The 23,136-nt window shown below is 35.0% G+C and overlaps 1 protein-coding gene and 1 long non-coding RNA gene across 4 annotated transcripts; one reads left to right on the top strand and one right to left on the bottom strand.

The window, feature by feature from the left end:
• Window positions 1-5,463: 5,463 nt before the first annotated feature.
• On the bottom strand, window positions 5,464-8,006 carry LOC310723778. The gene is made up of 3 exons (XR_014532759.1): window positions 7,840-8,006; window positions 7,610-7,671; window positions 5,464-7,151 (listed from the first exon to the last, which is right to left on the bottom strand). It is a non-coding gene; the product is annotated as an uncharacterized lncRNA (long non-coding RNA).
• An 8,547-nt stretch (window positions 8,007-16,553) lies between these two features.
• LOC310723730 (cell surface glycoprotein CD200 receptor 1-B-like) lies at window positions 16,554-23,030 on the top strand. Of its 3 annotated transcripts, none has more exons than XR_014532749.1 (7): window positions 16,554-17,155; window positions 18,120-18,188; window positions 18,757-19,068; window positions 20,095-20,370; window positions 21,462-21,594; window positions 22,287-22,350; window positions 22,448-22,517. XR_014532749.1 is itself a non-coding variant. In XM_083537150.1 (7 exons), the coding sequence occupies exons 1-7, from the start codon at window positions 17,086-17,088 to the stop codon at window positions 22,538-22,540; spliced, it is 993 nt and encodes a 330-aa protein (XP_083393276.1). In that variant the 5' UTR covers window positions 16,557-17,085; the 3' UTR covers window positions 22,541-23,030. The 3 variants fall into 3 exon arrangements, 2 of the variants coding, with proteins under 2 accessions (XP_083393276.1, XP_083393277.1); XM_083537150.1 differs by having other exon boundaries at window positions 16,557-17,155; window positions 21,462-21,570; window positions 22,448-23,030; XM_083537151.1 differs by lacking the exon at window positions 18,120-18,188 and having other exon boundaries at window positions 16,560-17,155; window positions 21,462-21,570; window positions 22,448-23,030.
• Window positions 23,031-23,136: the final 106 nt, after the last annotated feature.

Raw genomic sequence — 23,136 nt, 5'->3', positions numbered from 1 at the left:
ATCCTAACCATTAGACCACCAGGGAATCCACATATGATCATTACACCACAATGCTAATATTTTCTATTCAATTATTTTCATTTCATGGGAGCTACATTATCTAGAGTGTAGCAGAACATTGATCCATTTCATAACTCTGGGAGATTATTAATAAAACCTGCAGCAGTATCTGACATGATTGAGTGTTAAGCAAAGTAGTGCGGCAAGCAAGGATGGGCAGTATTTAAGATACATGTATTTCAAACACATTTAAAATATAAAATAGGTTTTTGTAATTTGTATTTGAAAGGGTTGATAAAAATGGCTTCATATTTTGTATCAAAATACTTTACTGTTTTGTATATTTGTAGTTTTAAAATACTGTAGCTTACATGATGACATCATAAAACTGCAGCCTCTGATTGGTGCCTACTTAGTAGTTTGGCCAGACTTGTTAAGATCAGAATAAAATATTGACCCATGTAGAAGAAGGTGGTGAAGGTAAGAAACGAGCAGGCTGCCAGCTTTCAAATAGGCGTCCAATGATTGATAAACCATAATTGAAGTAACTGTTTAGTGGGATCATGATTTTGCATACAGTACTACTGCATGAATCACTGCCTGACTCATAATATCTATTTTAATATTCATGATTTACAATCATGATTAATTAGTTGGAAACTAGTTGCTATGAATACAGGTGCCATTGAGTTTTACATGTTCTCCACATGTCAGTAGATGAACTAATATAAATTTTCCCAAGTGTAAATAAGTATAAATGCCCAGTGTTTCTAGGTTAGGCTCCAAATCATAAGATATGATATACCTCATATAATATGTATATATATATGATATATTTGTCCCACAGTGGGGAAATTTCTGAAGAGGATAAGTAGTTACTGTAACTGATTGGATATTTCCCCCCACTTAAAACACTGACCTGTTTTACTTACAGATCTCAATAGCATTGTAACCATGAGCTCATCATTATAGCAATAGTGTTGAAGCTGATAATTCACAATAACAGAATGTCATTTTAAGCCAAATCAGCATTTAACTACTGTAGTTAGCATTTGTTCATAGATCAACTTTATGAAATATATCTTTTTAGTATTTGCCATTACTCGTACTGTTTGGAGTCTGATCAGACGGTGCACTCTCTTGTGATCTTATCATATCTAACACCTCGCTCTGTCTGCCACGCTGCACTCCTGCAAAAGCAGCAGCAGGTGTGCACTCCTACACATGATGGAATGTGCTAAGAAAAAACAAAAAAAAAAGAATTGAAATCTAACATCTGTCCTCGTTACATATCCATATCACCATTTTGAGAGGACAGAGAGACAGGTGATGCAGGGTAGGCACATCCAATCCTTAAGTTGAAAAAGCCACCAGTGCGGAGGTGGGTTGACTTGTATTTCTTCACATGATGTGCTTGAGCACAAAGCGAAGGTGTGATATGTGCAGCTCTTTCACATACCATAGGCAAAGCTTGTGTAGCACTTTTCTGTTAATAATATGGCCCATGATAATATATGAGTGTGTTTCAGTGGTTGTTTTTTCAGTTTCTCTCAGAAGTTCTGACATGTTTATTTCAGTTTTAAGAAAATGAAAATGTTTGTTTATTCATAATGGAATACACAATACTTTACTTAATAATAATTAACATATTAACAAATACCAATAAACATAATTAAATAAACAATAGTCAACCCTCAGAAAAAGTATTTTTAAAAGTTTTAAAGTAACGCGAGACTTCCAGTTTGAATTTAATTTATTAAGCTTTTATTTAAGTATAGAAATTATTGACAATATTTCAGAAAAGAAGCCTATTATGACATAACTTACAGCCCTTATTACAATACATATAATACATTAACCTTATTTCTTATACTACTTCCTGTGAAAATTATATTTCCACTTGGTGTTAAAATTTGTGATCAAAATCTTCAGAGAGGTAGTAGTAAAAATCACAAATCACTCTTATTTTTTTCTTTGTTAATGAATAAGATACAGTATAATTAGATATACAGTATTAGCCCATTTGACCAGTCAGTTTGCTCCTAATGTGTGATGTTGGGGGGAATTTCAGGACTAAAAAAGCTTAAAACAAATGCTGATAATATCATTGTAAACATTATAATGAACCAAATATAAAAAGTTAAAAAAAGGTTTGAAAAATGATACAAAAGTATACAAAATGTCCCTGTATTCATACTCCTCATCTCTAGAGCTCCATTGAGACACCCACCCATCCACCCACACCCACCCACACACACACACACACACACACACACACACAGCTTTGCGCTTTTATACTCCCTTAGTGTACACTCTCAAACTCCACCTACGCCTTCTCTTCTTCCTCCTCCACTAATGAGCATGCTTCTCTATACTATGCGCTATCATTTCTGGGAAGTAGCGATGACTATTACAGCAGGTTACTAACTCTGCATGAAACGATAACAGAATGTGAGCAAAGGTTCCCCTTTACCACCCACCAGCAGTAATACTGTTTGCTAAATGAAGCCTCTGATTACACAAACGTATACAGCATTAGAGCTGACATTTTCATTTCGAGAATGTAATGAAAATGTGAGTGAGTGTGTGTGTGTGTGTGTGTGTGTGTGTGTGTGTGTGTGTGTGTGTGTGTGTGTGTGTGTGTGTGTGTGTGTGTGTGTGTGAGAGAGATACAGTGAGTATTCAGTTTTAAAAGAGGGGGTTTATCATAATAGTAGGCTCAGTGTATAAGATGTGTCTTTATTTAGACCAACTTCAAGGGCTTTTACTTCATTCTGATATTAATTAGCTGAATGTTTAGCAAATAACGGGCAGCAAATTCAATTCAAATTGTATTTGCCACATACATAACCATACACAATATGACATGCAGTGAAGTGCTGTTTTATGACGGTTCTTCTGATGTTAAGGAACAAAGAATAAAACTAATCACAATACCAGAATCATGGAATAAATATAGAATAGAATAGACTTTTATATGTTAAAATCATAGAATATAATTGCATTCAACTTAAACATTTTTTAAAGAATTTACAAGAAAAATAGAATAGACATTACAAAAAAAATGTGGAATAAACATATGTGTGAGTGTTTTGAATTCACATTTTGAGGAGGCAGAAAAAGTGTGTCTTTTTTATGATTATCACCTACTAATGTGCAGCTGCGCAAGATGTGCAAGTGAAATGTAAGTGTGGTGTTGTGCAAAAAGGCAGTATGAGGTAGTAGGTAGTGGGTGTTGAGTCCAGCAATGACTATTTGTGTTGAGGAATGGGTGCATATTATGCGGTCTGTTCATGATTTCTATTTCTTTAAATGTTTTAAAAATCTGTAATGCTTTTAGGGTTTCAGGCCGTGTGTCCTCCAAGGACCTTGATTTTATTCACGGGGGAGTGGTGGCTCCAGCGGTTAAGGCACTGGGTTGCCAATCGGAAGGTCTGGGGTTCAAGCCCCGGTATCGCCAAGCTGCCACTCTTGGGCCCTTGAGCAAGGCCCTTAACCCTCTATGCTCCGGGGGTCCCTTACGAGGGAAATATCAAGGTCCGTGACATCAGAGTGACGTGGGGCCGCCTTCCCATGGACTCACCACCTGCAGGAGGGACCGCAAGGGACGGTGCTGTGAGGATTGGGCAGCAGTCGAAGTCGCCTGCTTAGACTGCTGCCCCCCGCAACCCGAATTACGGATAAGCGGGAGAAAATGAATTAATGAATTTTATTGCAATTATTTCCTTCAAACAAACAACCAAAACCAAACCAATTTAAGGTTCTGACAAAACTATTTTTATTTTAAAGTACAGATATACAAATAATATTTTCATTTGGGGAACATTGTGTTCACTACATTTTATTTGTAATATCGTTTTCTCCAATACACTTTACATGAAGTTCTTCACAACTTTGAAGATAAACTTATTAATGTGCAAATTGAGAAGCATGGTGAGAGCATCAGCATAACCTAATTGTTGTAGTGAGAGTGTGTGAGTGAAGTAAGGGTTCTCTCACTGCTTGTCTATCACTATATAAAACTGTCATCCTTCTTAGGTCCAATGTACAGTAGAATGGAACACTGAACTTTATCTATTATTCACACAGAGTTCGCATAGATCACTACTTTCACTTTTTAAACACTTAAGTCCATAGAAAGTACTTTTACTGAAGTAATAACTAAGCAAAGTGATTGTACTTTGTCGACCACTGCACATTATACTTTCAAGGTGTAATAACCTGATTTGAACGATAGAGTGAATGATACAGAATATTTCAGTAAAAAAATCCTTAGTGCATTCTTCCAAAGTACAAACTAGCAACATAATGTAAGCCACCATGACTTAAACCAGGCAGCTACTAAGGAAGAATGATTGTGCGTTGTACACTCTTATGAAAGTAAAAACCTCCCAATCTCTAACTATTCTCTTGTGTCCCTCAGGACTTTAGTACTGATGCACTTCTCTAGTCAGATGGCCTTTGAACTGTTTTTCTGAAAGGAAAAGTTGAATCATGTGCCTCGTATTTACAGCTAAAACATCTGTTTTATTCTGAAAAACATATTTGGTTACAGCCCAAAGTTATAACATACACCAGAACTCTATGCTTTGTTTTACACCCACATGGCAGATGTAACCATGTAACATCGAAAATACTATACATAGATGCTATATCTTCTATATCTTCTAGTCTTATAGAATTGTAAGATATAACTACTGATTATCTTCATAATTAGGGCGTGAGATGATTCAGACCTGTGAAAGCAGTGCAATGCAAATAACCACAGAAACCCTTCAGAACTGTGTAGGCATGGCACTGATCTCCATAGCTCACACAATCTACATAATCATTCATTTTGACCTCATTTCTGATTCTGATAGATTTTACTTTACATTAGCTGAGTCCTGGTGCAGAATCTTTGGTGGGCAATTTGTTTGGCTTGTGTAGATTTTGTTTTGTATCCGCAGGCCCTCATGGTGATTTCCTCCAGAGTTTCAGTATGAATGAAGAGCACTTATCTGTGCTAATTATATCTTGAATGAGCCCACCAAAGCAGAAGACGGGGGAATCAGCCCACTGCGGCTAGCGCACATGATACCTGTGGTTAATGTCTGTGTTGGTTTTAACTTTGGCCACTGCATCATGTTAAATTTCCAGGTACCCCACACCTACATGAAGCATTGATTGATTTCCCTTGTGGTTCTCTGGTTTTATTTCATACTCACAAAAACATGCCGATAGACAGATGTTAAATGCAAGTAGTAAACCTAAAAATGTTCAAAACTTTGTTAGTTTGGTGTGATTTTGAATTTTGTGCTAGATTTCAAGGTGACATATGTGCTGTGGGTTAGACGGTCAGCTACAGGAATCAAATGTCCTTCAGAGGCAGACCTGCCAAGTAGCATGAGTCCAGCTGAGAAATGACAAGATATAAAACAAGCATCTGGCCTTCTGAATGATAAATAATTGAAAATGGTCTTGGAATTGGTGCAGTTTATTTGGTCAATTTCTAGACATTACAAAGTCACTGGTCAGTTTGCTTTCTGCCTCACTACTGTTTACATAGAGTTATTTTAAACCATGGTCAGAAATGAGAACAACAACAAATACCAATGTAACCACATTGCTTTCAGCTTTTTTGTGGGCTCCTAGCATACTGTGAGAGATAATTTGCTGTATCAAATGCAGGTATGCAATGATTCATCTAAAGGTTCACTCAAAACAAGCTGCAATGTCTGGATGATTTTACATTATTGACTACACGGTTACTGTACAAATCTCTTTAGATATATTATTCTATGGCATAAGTCAGATGTAATAGCATGTTTATTTCATTTTGGTTTTCTATTATTACCCAATACAGCTAATGGTCACAAGCTGCTGCTGTATGCCATACTGCTCTATGCTGTTCAACTCATGTCAGGTCACATGTAAAAATGTCATTTCATCTTTCTCCTCATCTTCCCCCTGCCAGCTCATATCCATGTGAACCTACTGAAGAGCACAAAAATCTAAAATAGCAAGACATGATCCTGTTTTAGGGATACAGAAACACACTCAGCCAAACTATTAATATATAATCCTGTTTAAGAAATCTTGTACTGTTTTATTTTATATTTATTTCTAGAAAGTAGTCTATTGGATATCATATTCAACCTGTCACACAAGCGTTTGTCATTTAATATCATTTTCAGCATCAGTATTTAAAACTGTTTTTCTAATGACCATAAATGTGACTTGTTTGTAATCAAAACAAGCAGAGTTGACTCATACTGTGCTAGCCTTGTGGTTTAAGGGTCTATCCAGCGTTTCCTATACGTCAGCGTAAAAAGGCCAACCGTCAGCTCCACTCTGCATGCAGCGTGCAAGCCTAGTGACATTTCACCACACGTTTTCTATCCTCAACTCCTTAACTCTAATAAAAACCTGTCAAGGGGGGCATCTGAAACCGCATCCTGTGTGAAGTCTTACAATGCACACTGGCTGAAATTTGTGCACCGCTTATCTGATCATCATGCACTCGGCTGCGTAAGCACAAATGTAGTATCATATCAAGTTTTTTTTTTTTTTTTTGCATAGATATGTCAAATAAAATTTAAATGAACTTTGGTTAGTTCTAAACAAACAGCTGGGCTACTATTCTATTGTGGCACATTGATTTCCTAAGTTTTTCCAGGCGGATGCAAATGCAGCTTACAGGTTTATTAGACAATCCAATTTAGTATGCATAGAAAACAAAAACAGGTAGAAGTCAGTAGATTGGTAAACAGGAATAATATAAGAAAGGCAATATTGAACACAGACAAAAAAAAAACCATTGGAACACAATGGCAGTACAAATGATCAAAAGGCTTGGTAAAGGTCAGCAATACAAAACTAAGTAAAATTATTTATTTGTACTGTGTGTGTGAAAGAGCATTTCTTAAATATTGTGTGTAGGAGAGTGTGTAGAAAAGGTAACACCTGTGCTCAATCCTTAGGAGGAAGATTGAGAGCAGGAAAGTATTGGAAGTTGTAGTCCATGTCCCCCATGTTTGTATGTGCAGCATGGGTAAGACAATTATCTTGAAGCCAGGAACCAGAAGACCACCAATAATGAGATCCAGTGTTTATTCTGCAACAGGTGAGAAATCATCAAAGTCCCAACCTTGGAAACAGCTTCTCCTTTTCTGACAAACACAGAAAACATTTGGAGGGAGTAGACTGAGGCTGATACATTCACAAAAGCCAAAAATAAACATATGGAAATATGGAAACAAAACCAGTCCAGTGAATAAATCACTTTCCTATCTACTTTATGACAAACAATGCATTCCTTCTACACTTTATCATTATATGTTAACCTGTGCATAAAATAAATATTTCTTATGAAACATTGGAACATGGTATAATGAACAAATACATAAAAGAAATACAAAATACATATATAACATAATACATTGTGCTTCAGACTGAATTAGTTAATTTAGCATTTTAACTCATACAGGCGGCGCCATGTGCGTTAATCATAACCGTTAGATCGGATTCCATTTACTTTGCCAGTGCCCCATGTACATTACACACTGTTTCAGTAAACAACTAGATCTTGTTTTATACATACTAATAGCAAGAAAAAAAACCCCCATACTTGCAACAAGGCAGAAATCAAAATCTCAAGCTTGGAAACAGCTTCTCCTTTTCTGGTAAACACTAAGCACACAATGTTAATTAATTAGTGCATTATGGACACCCGTTTAATCTAACATATTAAATCATCCATCAAATCAATCAATATAGCTCAGAAAAATTTTACCATCGGTTAGCATATTTGTCTATCCAGCAATGAAGAAGAAACATTTATAACAGGTACTGATATACCAGAACATTTTTGGAGGCCAAACTCAATGCGTGTGCTCCGCCTCGTGCATTCATAGCCTGAGGTTCCAGAGATGTCACACCAATGACACTCCCACCCAAACAAAACATGAATATAGGTTACACTGACCGAATAATAGGCATAAGCATTTTTTAACTGAATTTTGTGGAGTTAAAAAAAAAATTTCTATTAAAGCAACTAATCGTTTTAAACACGCTTACAAAAAAAAAAAAATACGATAATAATTAAAAATAAAGAAATTAATTTACACCAGCTACATATGCTCGGTTGTAGGAACTGCAGGGAGCTAGAGTATCTACCTGAAAGGACTGTAGAACTGCCAGAGCCTCTAACACACTTTTGCATACAAATAACAGCAATCCTGGATGCAGGTGCAGATTTAATGAAACAACACACAGAAAAATAGGAACTAGGATTTTAAGGATAAAGAAATACCAGAGAAAGGATCAAGGCTACTTACCAACTACAAACAACAAAAGCTAGACCATGTCTGCTTCCTTTCAAGGTTTATTAATCATACTGTACCATCTCAGGAGTTTTCCTTTCCACAGTTGCCCCTGGCTCGCTCATTTGGGATCAAATTATAGGCACTAAACTTGTGCTTTTCATCAATATTTAATCATTATTACCCTTTTACACTGCTCACACCACCATCAAGCTATACTTCATACTTCATTTTATACACTATGATCCTGATACACGTTGATACTGGTTAAGCTGTTAAGGATTTTTTCAAACTTTATGTTGTTCATCTGTTGATCTGTTGATGACCACCAGAATACTGCACTTTCCCTAGAAGTAAAAGTGCTGAAGAATCAATAGACAAAGAGCCAGGGGACCTTATTTCATGCAAAAACTGTACACAGCAGGCTTTTACCTTGAAGACTAATAATATTGCCCAAAAAAGAAAGAAATCTGAAAACCTCAAGTGTGAACAAAGAGACAAGCATGCATTATAAGTGAATACACGCTTACATCAAACTGAAACGATCTTTAACACCATACCTTCTCTGAAACAAAGTTAACTGAATCCATTTATGATCTTAATTTAAGTCATTTAATTACAAACCAGGAATTGCTTTAGATAATTTATGCTCTTAAAAAAAAATGTTCAAGTACAAATAATCTACTTCCAAACCCAATTCACCCTTCACCTTGTTTTAGCTATGTAACTCACCCATCTACTGTACTTTTCACAGTTTCACTATAATGATTTATTGCAAGTCTCACTTCCCCCCTGTGAGGTTATGGCTATTAAGTATCATGCACCTTGATATCTGTGTTATACGATCATGTTTTAACACATGTTTAGAAAATTATATGAAAAAAGTAAATTTTTGAATAAATTTTTTTTTTACTTCTTAGCAAGATCAGGTGTTTGTGTTTATGTAACTATACTGTTTATCATTAGAATGTAAAAGAAGATGTGCATGTCCTTTTTTACATTCCAGTCCTCATTTGCTGTTATAATAAACTCCTCTCTTCTTTCAAGATGTTGCACTAGATTTTGGAGTGTGCTTATAGAGATTTGTGCTCATTTAGTTAAAAGGTCATTAGTCAGGTAGTGATGTCAGTGAAAAGGCCTGAAAAGCATGCCGTGTTCACATTCATTCAAAAGATTTTTAATATTGATGAGATCAGAGCTCTAGAGCAGGCCACTCAAAATTTCCCGTCTAACCCAGGTATACCATATCTACATGGAGGTGGCTTTGTGCACAGGGACAATGTCATGCTGGAAAAGGTTTGAGTCTCCGACTGTAGTTCAAGTGAAAAGAAAAATCAATGCTGCCACATCCAAAGACATCTTATACAATTGTCTGCCTCCAAACTTTGTAATAACAGGTTGAAGAAGGAGAAAATATTGCTGGAAAAACAGCTCTCCCAATACTTTTGTCCATATAGTGAAGCTTATTTTAAGCCTAAAGTGAAACCATTGATGCAAATACAATCAGTCGGTCTAGTGGACACATCTGCTTCAGCTTTTTAATGCTTACTGGAAGTGTCACCTACATGCAATTCCATAAGCATTCATGAAAGTATAGTGGAATTACTTTAAATATAGCATTATTACTTGTGACATCATTGTCAGAGGAGTCTGCTGCATTTATGCACACACACGCACACACGCACACACACACACACACACACACACACACACACACACACACACACACACACACACACACACACACACACACACACACACACCTGGTGTTCTTTTCCTTTGTGTATCTTTTCTGGTTCTCTATAGTCAAAAACAAATGCTGTGACAGATACTCATGATATTAAATTTGACTAACTCTTAGTGGTGAGTGATGCATTATATGGAACAATAAGAATGATATAGGGCAAACTATTAAACATACAAACACATAGTAAGACAGATACATAGTTATCGATTCAGTGGTCTTTGCTGTCGCGTTTCCTTTGAATCCTAAAAATAATAATCTAAAAAAAGAAAAAAGGTTTATCCCTTTTGTTCTAACCAGAAAAACACTTAATAGACATAGTTGTTTAACCTTTTCTTTTAATTGAACATTGTTTCGCTTTGTCCATGTACTTCTAATTTCCCTTCCGAAATAGTTTTAACATGTGTTTCCTCAAGGATTTCACCTGCTTACTGTGGAATGCTGACATTTTACCAAATATTGATCATACATTCAGTTATATACAGATTATGGGGGGAGTGGTGGCTCAGTTGTTAGGGTGCTGGGTTACTGATCGGAAGGTTGGGGGTTCAAGGCCTCGTATCGCCAATGCTGCCACGCTTGGGCCCTTGAGCAAGGCTTTAACCCTCTGTGATCCAGGGGCACCGTATCATGGCTGACCCTGCGCTCTGATCCCAAGCAAGCTGGGATATGTGAAGCACAAATTTCACTATGCTGTGATGTACATGTGACAAATAAAGGCTATTTTATAGAAAAATACTGTACCTTCTGTATTTTTCATGTATGTGCACTTTTCAGAGTAATTTAATTTACTTTTCAATCTTTCATTTTCATTGACTTCACTATATTTTAATGTGTAACATCTTACTACACTTCATTTTAGGCAAACAGGTCATTCCATAATATATATATATATATAGTGAATGCATAATCAGGGTTAAAAGGAAGCTGTCATTGAAACACAAGTGTAACCCCACAGTTCCTCTAAAAGTGTGTGTGAAGTAAAGGTTTTCTCACTGTGTGTTCGTTACTATAGAAACCTCCCTCTTTATTAATCTCTGATGTGCAGGAGAATTACATCTCTGACTAAAATATAGATTTCATAGATCAATTCTTTTACTTTCATATCATTGTGTTGTTTGCACTGAATGTTGTCTGTACACGTTTGCACACATGCACTTTATGTAGCATCCTAGTTCATTTTGTGTTTCATGTCTTGTGTTCATTTAACATCTTCACAGTAAATGGCTGAAATGACAATTAAAAACTATTTGACTTAACTTGATCCTTTGTTCCATTAAAATTTGAAAACTTTTATATTTTTACTCAGGTAGAAATAATATTTCACTTAAGTAATATTTAAGCAGGGGATTTGTATATTTACTCAGATACTGGAATAGTGTATTTTGCCCACCACTACATGTTACATTAATTTGAGTACATTTTGTCTAGCAACTTTTAATATTGTACTAAAGCAGCTTTACAGAGATAAAGAGGTATTAATGGAATGTATAATATGTAATGTTCTCTATAAGTCTATCCCTAATGAGTGAGCCAGTGGAGACTGTGGCAATGAAAAACTTCCTGTGATGACAAAAGGAAGGAACCTTGAGAGGAACCAGACTTAAAATGGAGCAAATTTTCATTTGGGTGGCAGATTGTTGTTATTAATTACCGTCCAAATCCATCCTAAGTTTTAAGTTGCTCAGTTACTGATGTTACTGTTCATATGAGACCATCCTCAGTTTACCCTAATCCTCTGATACATCTGGCATTAATGATCTGCACAAATCTGCAAAGCAATGCTGTTTTGCACAAATTGCTGCTAAAACCTTGTGTTGTATGTACAGTATTTATTATTATGGACTATTCGTTTGCACAAACAACAAATCTTCTGTACTGGTCAGTGTTGCCTTGTCATTGTGTCTACTGTTTTACTGTTTGTTTGTTTTTTGTCCTGTTATACTGTAGTGTCCTAGTTAGTTTTATGTATTTCTGTGCTTTGTGTTACTTTTGTTAATTGTATGTCGTCTCATGTAACACCTTGGTTTTTGGGGAACATTGTTTTGTTTCAATGTGTACTGTATTGTATATGGTTGGAATGACACTAAAAGCCTATTTAACTTGAGCATGGTGACATTTCAAGTTACATCTTCCCTACCCTACCCTATATCCTATTTAGTCTTGTAGATGGAGAACCATCAAAGTGTCAAATTATTTCACTTTCTTCACAATATTAGAAAGAAAGCAATACAACTTTGAAGTCTTAAAAGGACAGGCGTTTAGTATTTCATTTAGAAGGAACATTTAGGTCAGCTTCTTCATCATGACAATAAAACAGTAGGAGTGGTGCCTTGCACCAGTAACATGGTTTCTTTAGTTTAGTTGTTCTTTTGTCATATATTTTACTGTTACTGCAATTTTTATACTGAGTTTGAGAATTCATGACTTTGTAATGTTGTGTTCGTCATTCCATGATATTAACAGTAAGTATAAATATTTAAAGTAACAGACAGACATAAACACATGCACGCACACACACAGACACACACAAAACAATTACACATTAACAAAATGTTGAAGTACAGCTTCTTCTTCCTCTCTACTTCAAAAGTATAAACTCAGTATCTACCCAATTTTCTTTAGTATGAAAGTTAAAGCAGAATTAATAAAAAAAGACCACTGACTCAAATCACAAACAGTTATGGTTACTTATCATTAGTTAGACTAAGTAACATGTGCTCTTTTAGTAATTATAATAACTCTGACTTAACAAACTAGTTCAGTGCTACTAGCTCTGTCTTTGAATGTGGTAGCACTTTACTTTAACTAGGAGACCCAAACCTGTTCCAGCATGACATGTGCACAATCCAGCTTCTTGAAAATATGGTATCCATGGATTTGAGTGAAAGATTTTGAATGGCCTGCTTTAAATCTCTGACCCCAACCCTACTGAATACCTGAACACCTGAACACAAGTACAAATCTAGTGTAACATCCTGCCAGAAGAATGTTACTATAACAGCAAATGTGGATTAAATGTGGAATGGGATGTTCAAAAAGCCCACACTAAGCTTATGGTCAGGTGTTCACAAACCTTTGTCCATATAACGTATATTACACTAATGGGTATTAGACAGAATTCTTATTTTACATACAAATTTTGTGCAAAATGCATAAAATAAAACCTGTGGTGGGCGGTCAGGTCCAGCAAAGCCTTCTCTGCTGGCCTAAACACTAACAGAAGCACTAACCTACATTTACAACCTAAATTCTGATATTTGTTCCATGAAATTGTATTAATTTTTTCCCAACAGTATATTCTCTTAATTTCCTAGTGTTTCTTTTGCCTGCACTGTTTCCAGTACGTGTATGTGGATGTTAGATTTTTTGTCCAATCAGATTTCAACCTCTATGTGCTGCCATGTCAATCTAATCTGCCCAGGGCCTTCAAAGTCTGTACTGCTGGCCTTTTTTTTATCTTAGTCTCTATTATCAATGGGTTTGTTTTTATAACCAATAAGATTTCATATTTACCTCACAGGGCCAGGAAGCTGGTCCAGAATAGCGTTAGCATTTTTACCGTCCTCTGACTGGTTGGTCAGAGGGAAACTGTTACAGCCAAGTTTGACTGGCAAAACACGTGTGTAGCGCTGCACACATTAATACACGTGAGTTAGACTTTTTTATGCCTACGGAGGAAGAGAAATTGACATTCTTAAAAATAAATTTTCAACAAAAGCTAGACATATGGTTTGCGGAAAGGGTTTGTTCACCACTTCCAGACCAGTGAATACGAGCGGTACAACTGGCACAGCCTCTGAGGAGCAGTGCAAATTATGAGCCTGCCTCTCTGATGACTCTTATTATGTTTTTGTCACGTTATTAGACAAGTATTGATTCTGAACTGCTCCAGATGATGTAGGTGCACAGTTGCGGTTGTCGTGTTGAGGTTTGGAGCTTGCTTTAGTAAAATAGTATTCACCCTCCATATGTGAAATGCCTCTCTCTCTGTAATGCGATACATTGTTATATTGCGTTTTTGTATTGTATTGATGGTTTCTATAATTGTGACGTGATAGTGGTGGAATTAAGAGGTGGATTAATTCGGGTAAGTCCCCACTGAAGGCCCAGGTACCAAATGCACAGCCCACCACTGCCTTTGACATTACAAATATAAAGTATGATTGCACAAAAATGTAGTGAGGTTTTAAAAGGTCTTAAATAGAAACCAGAAGATTGTTTAATATGATAAAGGTCAAGTATTCGGTGGAGGAAAATTTTGTTTACAAAAAGCATGAATAAGTGTGAATTTTATCCAAATCCAATAAAAAGAAAAATAAATAAAGTGTGATCAATACAATATTCATTTGATATTTATCTTTAATAATGGTATTAATGTAATCTTTACATTTCTGAGGTATTTAATTTTATGAGACCATCTGCCATGATGCAGCTGTTTTCCTCCTAGGTGAAACTCATGAAGGAAACTCACATGTTGAGGTTTTAGGTTTCCTCGGTTTGAGACCGCCATTCAATACAAAACTAAAAATAAAGTACAAAAAAGTAGTTCAAAGAGTTAAATCATGGAACGAGATGACATTTTGATTAGCATATCGCTCAACTTTCTTTGTAAATGCTATTCTATGATGTTTTGTTTCTCACGTGATTCCCTCTCAGGTGTAACCTGATTTAGATTTTACTAACACAATGACTCTAAACAACTGATAAAGTGCTGTTCTTACATTTACAATTACTAACATTTTTTTGGACTCAATACAATATTTTAATATAATATATTTATTTCATAAATTCGGCAGTCGGCAAAATTCTGCTAAATAAAAACCCACCAGTAGGCTATGCCCTGAAAACTTCAACTATACAGCTGGGATTCCCAAAATAGGGTCCGCAGACAAAGGTGACCTGTCATGACCTTTGATTTGTCATGCATGCCATGTATGAGGAGATAGGAAAAAAATACTATTGACACAGATCTCCAATTTTACTGTATGTTTAATAAAACAGATTAGTTTTATTTCGAGAATAAAATGTAAATTTAAATTAAATGCAGAGAATATAAATAAATTTAGCTTAGCCCAATAAGGAACAATGTTTAAAAAATAAAGACCATTAAATGTCTCTCATTAGAGGTCACTCATACTACAAGCACATGCAATGACAAGCAATGACAGTATTCCGAAGGGGGGCAACATCACTGTTGTTAAAAAAAACTTTCAATGTATATTAATATTAACAAAAACATAAATTAAAAAATTTATGATAAATAGAAAATCAATGCATTTTATGTTGAACACAGTAAGTGATGCCATATTTGCATACGTGCCCACCCCACATTTGTTTCCAGCTGGTTTCCAAACTATCATAATTAATGGATAAATATGCCCAGGTAGAGACAACAGCAGTCTGGTGCTGAGAAGCAAAAAGAAAAAAGGCCAATATGAATCCCATGCATTACTTCGATGAACCTGTGAAACGTTTTTGGCTATTGAAGTACATTTGCAAGGTTGTGAACATAAAATGCCGCATTTATTAGTAATCTGCATCAACTCTGAATTAGCAAAGACATTATCATATGATGAGCATATTGGTGACTTTGCTGGAAGAAAAAGCGTTGCTGTCCTTTTGTAAAATTTTTTAATTTGGAATTTATTCAATATTTATGTGTAATTTTACTTTTATTGTGCTGTAGTGCTACAGTTATATGTATGTGCATATATTAAATATGTGTACGTAATATATATTTATTAAGGCTGTAGAAATGACACAAATTCATTATAATGGAACTCAATTTATTAATGCACAATGAATGCAGCGTTCATTTCTGTTTGGCCATTTTTTATAAAAATATAATAAATAAATAAACAAATAAATATAAAACAGGCATTAGGCGAAATTAACTTTCAACACAATAACAACGTCATTTTTTTACTCATAAAAAAAGTAAAAAATTATAAACGTAAAGTTTTTTTAATCACCAAACCTGTCTTACTGATGGGTCAAGTCTGAAATCAGCAACAAAATCCGCCCTGATGCACACATCCGTCAAATAAAACTATCCGTGTGAATGTATGTATGTATGTATGTATGTATGTATGTATGTATGTATGTATATATATATATATATATATATATATATATATATATATATATATATATATATATATATATATATATATATATATATATAGAGAGAGAGAGAGAGAGAGAGAGAGAGAGAGAGAGAGCATAAACAATCCTTCAAATTGTTGGCCTAAACATGGCTTCTCTTATTTTTAACAATTTGTTTTCACCATAAACACAATGTATTTGGATAAAATGTCAAATAAAATAAGCTAATATATTTTTATTTCTGCACTGTGCACTGCTTAAAGCAGATTTTTAAGTGTTTTCCTGACATTCGGACATAGTATTACAAAGTGCCTGATTCAGTACAACTTAATACACTAAATTAACTGATTCAGATATGCAGAACAAAGAGACATAGTTCAAAGAAAGGAGAGATTGAGTGACAGAGTGACAGATATACTGGAAGTTGTGCACATTGGAAAATGCCTTCATGTGACTGAGTGGTTTCTGGTGCAGGAAGTCGAGACTGTCATCTGTAGGAGCTGTAGTATAAGAAATCTAAAAAAAAATGAAGGAGTGTATAAGAAGCACATCGAAGTGCTGAGAGCAGCAACAGAAAAAGAAACAGATTAACAAAGGACAAGTACCACGACAAGTCTGTGTCTTTCGATCAACTACGGCCTTCAGGTTGAGTTTGTATTTGTTAAGCTTTCTGTAAGATACAAAAGGAAAGACAGAAAGAGACAGCGAAATAGAGAGCGAAATAGAGAGAGAGAGAGAAAGAGAGAGAGAGAGAAAGAGGCAAGACTGAGAGTGAAAGACAATTGTGATGTTTGCTCTTCTTGAGGCACTTTGAAGTAAATCAAAGGCTTTCTGAGACGGAAAACAGACAATATAGTGTGCACCAGGCTGAAGACATAAACGAACAAAGGAAGATCTATTTCATTGTTAGGAGATCCATTTTTCGGAGGCATGGAGCAAAAATTGGTCGTGAGAGCCATCTTTTTCTTCGCAATCTGCCTAACAAGAAGTCTTACAGCAGGTTTGCTTGTTACATTTCCTTATTACTTTCACCCTATTACCTGTAGATTACGATTATGTTCAAATGACTTCGTTGTCCGCTCAGGGGTTATAGAGATTATTAAATAAATAATGTTTCAAACAGAGCGAGAGAGAGAGAGAGAGAGAGAGAGAGAGAGAGAGAGAGAGAGAGAGAGAGAGAGAGAGAGAGAGCGAGAGCGATTAAAATGCTCAACAATATGCAAAACATTTTGCTCCATGATTTTTCAGCCTTTTATAGGGAAATCTTCATTATTTTTTATAGGCATTATCTTCATTATTTTGGCACTGACACAAAGCTACACTTTGTGTATATACATGTATGTATATATATATATATATGTGTGTACGTGTATATAAAAAACATATTTAAAAAATGTGTCTTGCAAGGAAACAAACACATGCACTGACATATATATATATATATATATATATATATATATATATATATATATATATATATATATATATATATATATATATATGTCGGTGCACGTGTGTTTGTTTCCTTTTTATGATCACCTGCCATGACACAGCTGTTTTCCTCCTCAGGGGGATTCTTGGCGGAAACACTCTTTGAGGGTTTTTTTTTTTTGAGACCACCGTTCAATCTAGACCTCAAATGAGTATGCAAAAGTAGTTCAAACAGTGAAATCATGGAACAAGATGGCATTTAGATTAGTATTTCTCTTAACTTCATTTTTGAACATGATGCTATTCTGGTTTTGCTATTCTATTTATTTGCATGTAATCTGCTCTTTCTTTTGCTAACACATTAATTTAATGAAAATCTGATGACGCAATCCAAGTGATCTATAACATAACAGGATGAAAAGCTTAATAACAGAAATCTTTATTTTTCTGCAAAATAAAGTAATAATGCAATAACAAGTGATGTTTGTTTCACATTAACTCTTACTAACACTCTATGGACTCCTAACCCTCAGGAACAGATGTCTCTCATCATTCTAACAAAACACTTCCTCGCTCTGCTTCAACCAAAGAAAAGCTGACAGGTAAAAATTAATCACTTTTAATTGTTTGCTTCCCTGCCAAAGGATTTCCAAAAATATCAGCCATCTGGACTAAATCTCATCTATCATTCTTACTTAATTATATATAATTTTTATTTATAATTTTTCCTTTTTCTTCATTCTAACAATATTTGTTTTCTTGAAGTTTTTCTAACAAAGTTAAGAATCTTTTGTATATATTGTGTATACAATGTGTGCACAGTGGCCCTGGCTGTACAAAAACACACATCAACATTGTGACTGGGTTTTTTTTTCAGACCAGATATATTCCATTTGTGCTATTGTTAGTCAAAGAGGAAGTCAAAAGAACCCGGTTATAAATTGCAGAAACAGATAAGACTTGTCTGGAACAAACAGGAAAGATAAATGTCCAAGTGTTTCAATGTGATGAGAATTTTTTTCTTTTTTTATCTTAGTAGAAACATGAAACAGAGCCTAAGCAGCTTGATGTCTGCTGTGTTCAAATAATAATATAAGTCAATAATATAAATATAAATTATTTGGTCCTTTTAGATTCACAATCTAAAATCATCTTCAATGTGTCTCGCAGGTTTCAGAAATGAGTATGTTGAACTGGGCACCACTGTCTCCTTAAACTGCACCAACACAAAGATTGCTTGGCAGGATATGATTTTTGTCATCTGGAAAATTTCTCTTCGAGACAAAAATTGCACCATTGCTGTGGCTAAAAATGACTCTGACCACGACACCTGTCAAGATGGTAAAAGGCTGAATCACACAGCAGACGGAGTATACCACCTGATCATTCCACAATTTTCTGTTCAAGATGAAGGAAAATACACCTGTGACATTTCCTACGAATCAGGTGGTTGGCAGGAAAATATCATTGTCTCTGGATTTGGTAAGTAAACTGCACAGCTAAAATACAGAACACACTGCAGGTATAGCCCCTACTTTTATTGTTACTCTGCCATGATTATCTATTTGCTTTATAGATGGTCTTCAAAAACTAAACTAAAATGGCAGGGACATGTATAACATTGGCAGTATATTGAAAATAAATAAATACATGCTGTCAAAAAAAAAAGTTATTCATAAAAAACATTTATTCATAATTTCTTTATAGTAATAATAACAATTTAGTTAAAAAGCAACAATACAACATTAATAATAAATAAAAAATATAAAAAATAGCATAAGCCAGGTTAAAAAAAATGTTTTAGTTCAATAAAAAAACAACTAAACACTCCCAATGTACACTGGGACATTAATTTGGCCTTTTATACAAAGAACACCAAAGAAAACCTTTTTCTAGCTGAGCCGATAAATTGAGTATGATAATGAGCCTAAAACAGAACTTTGTGGAACATCTTCTAGTACTTTTTTACCATTCACACAATCAAACAACAAGTTACTTATATTTCTTGTAGTTGGTCTATTGTGAGCATGTAACAGCTTATAGAGATTGCTTATGGAAAAGCAATTAACAGATTAACAAAGACATTTAACTATGAATTAATGTCATTTTTAAATAAAAACAACAGCCTCCTGTTGCATGTAGACCAGTAGGGTCAGTCTCTAAAGACCCTGAATTTCTGCAAACAAAGAGGTTATAGAGTTCAACAGATCTGAACAACATTAAAATTATGATGTCGCTAAACCAACATTGGTTTGTAATCTAAATAAGAAGATCAATAGCATCAGTAACACCATGTTCATTTAATACTATGGGTCCAGAAATTCTTTGTCGGGTTTATTCACAGAATGTCTTTACAAAAATTTTTTTCTTTGGCATTTTCATTTTGGATCTGAACATTGCTTAATTTTTAAGAAAGCATATAACTGGGTATAGGATCTATGATATGAAGTATTACTTGAAATTATATGCACACCATTCAATCGTATCTTATTCGTATATCTCTCTTAGCTGGACCAAACCTAACTGGCTGGCTGGAAAAAGAGAATGGACACAATGTCGCTGTGTGTGAAGCTAAAAGCAACTCGCCAGTCTCTGTCTCCTGGAAAGCACCTTGTAGTTCATCCATTCCCATCACACAAGCATATGCGACTACAGGGCAACTTTTCACAGTAATCAGTCGCTTCCACCTTGATTGTGACCTTAGTCATACAAACCTTACTTGTGTGGCCACTGTCAATAACATCAAACACATCAAGGCTCAATTTAGCAACTTCGAATTAAGAGGTAAGTCTTCCAGATTCTACATTCTGCAGAACATTATTGGTATTTAACTGAAATATAAAGTGCAGCATAATATATATTAACTGCATCTTGTACAGTTTATACAGCTGAGCAGTTCAGGGCCTTGCTTAAGGACCCAACAGAAGCAGCTCACAACCTTCCAATGAAAAGGCCAACATTTTAAACATTGTGCTAGAACTGTCCTATATATTACAGCATGTAGGACAACAACAATAATAACAATATAACACTACCTTTAAATTAAATTAGATTAAAAAGTAAAAAAAAATAAAACCCCCACTACCAATTCCTTACAAGTGCAAAAAGACTACAAAAATAATGCAAAAAATAAATAAACACGCAAAAACAAGTGCGCAAAAAAAAAAAAAAAAGAATGTATAAGAGGGCAGCACAAATGCAAGAGATAAAAAAAAAGGTTCCTGTTGTTATTATAGCAGCTACAAACCTCACCAGCCTCTTGTTCTGTTTTCTGATCCACTTACAGTAAATAGACATAAACTGCAGGTTACTGAAAATCTGCAAAGAAAACCGAACATTTTACCTCTAACATTTTCAATATTGTAAATACTGGCACGTAAGTAAAATATAGGTATTTGACCAGTTGCTAGTATAGCAAAAAAAATTTACTTGCATTATTTAACTTCAGAGCCGGTGCTGTTTGTGTTAATTCATTTAAATGATCTGTTTATCTGAAAAAAAAAAAACTGTCTTTCATTAAAATATTCACAAATTCTCAGTGGCTCATTGATTAACATATTAGACTTCTGATAGGTCATGAGTTTAAATTCTAGCATTGTAAAGCTGCCACTTCTAGGCCATTAACCCTCAACTGCTTAGTCATATAAATAATCATTGTAAATCACTCCAGAAAAAGACATCTGACGAATGCTATTAATGTAAATGACATGTAGTTGGTACAGTACAATGTGGCACAGGCTGACACGTGTAAACATTTGATTAGCTGTTTTAGTCTTTAATGTAACACTTTATGAATCGCTCATCTTTGATCATGTCATGGAAATAAGAAAAATCGAGTACTGTATATTTTATTACGTTGCACCTTGTCTTTTCAGATGCACCTGTGAAATGGCAAATTATTATCTGGCCAGTTTGTGCCTTCTTCATCTCTGCAGCTATTTTCTTTGTACTCTGCATGATGCGCAAACATCTCAAACCATTAAGGTAAGACAGTTTGACAGGTAACAGGTAAGACAGATACATCCTGGCCCAATATTATTCATTTGTGTTTACACTTCATCTCAATTACAATGTCACTTCAGAGGCTCAGCTGAAATGCTTTTATTGGTGCCAGTGTAAGAAAGGGAAAACATATTATAATTAATATCTGTCTGAAGCAGGAACTAAACACTTAATGTGTACTTATGAAACAAATCTTCGATATTTGAACATAAACCATCAGTCTGCTGAAAAAAAGCTCAAATGATATAGCATGCAGCTTTAATTTTTTTAACCACAAATCATGTCAGTTAATGAGCGATAATGAAGTGAGTGCACACCTAAAACACTACTGTTCCACAAATTTACATTTACTTTTGCAGAAGTGAAATGTGTGGTGGAAAATCAAGAAACAGATACACTCACGTGTGTAGTGAATGTTTATGACTTGCTTATTTTCCAACCCATGATTTGTTATTAAAAGCTTCATATTTTACCATTTTGGGTCTTTTATATGCCAAGGAGTGCATAATGATAAATCAAGTCAGTAAAGCATAGACATATATTAATGAACAAAGTAAAAAAAGTTTTGTTAAATTCAATGCTGTTTTATTTGAATGAAGCAAACAAAACATTTTATAATTAGTAACCAGTCCTTTTATCCAGTCAGAATTTCACATTCCAAAATCAGCCATTTACAATCTTGTTTATTGACTTTCCAGCATTTTTAGAAAGATTTGCTGCAAAACTGACATCCCTGCAACAACTGAAGAAAAACCTCAACAGGTGAAACACATTACTTCATTTTTTACACATTTATTTTTCAACACTGTAGAATGATAATGATCACAATAATCTATTCTCTTGTGTTCATTATTTTCAGCCCTATGAGCCTGAAGAATTACAACCTTACGCCAGTTATGTGCAAAGAGTAAACTCCATCTACAACTCTTCTGCTGATCTATTCAGTGCTTGAATCACTCCGGTCTGATATGAACACGCCAAGACGTTTTTGAGCTTTAAAACAAGCAGATTTCTAATGTGCTCTTCCGTCACAAACTGTCATGGTGTTTGCATTTGGCAAATGCAGATTCATCGGGTGCACACCTACTCTGTGGATAAAATTACACACGAGTCCCAATACTCTTGTTAATGAGAGCTGATGAAACCCCTTCAAAAGAACATCCTCCAACGTGCAGACTCCGATGAGTGAAACACAAACCAGAATGAGTCAAAGCAAAAGAAGGAGTGGAAACTGAAGGATTGTTCTTATAATTTGGAAATGTTCTGCTCTTAATTCAATTCACCTACATTGAGGGCAGAATTATCAGGATGACAAAGCAATGAACGTGGGAACATTTTATATTAGAAGTAAAATTGACTTTCTCCGAGTGAGACTTTCCAGTATGGAGTTTGCAGAGCTGGTGCAATATATTGTATTTTGAGTAAAGAAATATTTTAAACCAGCCAGAAACCTGTCTCAGTGCTGGCTTCAGCATTTTAGAAGCTGTGTGCTTTCTCAGGCAAAAAAAAAACCAAACAGCTAATTTACAGAATGCGAGGTGTGAAAGA

Source organism: Silurus aristotelis (assembly GCF_946808225.1).
Source record: "Silurus aristotelis genome assembly, chromosome: 3".
NCBI lineage: Eukaryota > Metazoa > Chordata > Actinopteri > Siluriformes > Siluridae > Silurus > Silurus aristotelis.
Note: the sequence above shows the minus strand (reverse complement) of the source record. Positions and strands in the feature narration are given on the sequence as shown.

What these genes read in the sequence shown, in the direction of transcription:
- LOC310723730 (XM_083537150.1), top strand. Translation starts at nt 17,086, where the DNA reads ATGGAGCAAAAATTGGTCGTGAGAGCCATCTTTTTCTTCGCAATCTGC. An exon ending in TATCATTGTCTCTGGATTTG is followed by an intron (nt 19,069 to 20,094) that starts GTAAGTAAACTG and finishes TATCTCTCTTAG; the next exon opens with CTGGACCAAACCTAACTGGC. An exon ending in TAGCAACTTCGAATTAAGAG is followed by an intron (nt 20,371 to 21,461) that starts GTAAGTCTTCCA and finishes TTGTCTTTTCAG; the next exon opens with ATGCACCTGTGAAATGGCAA.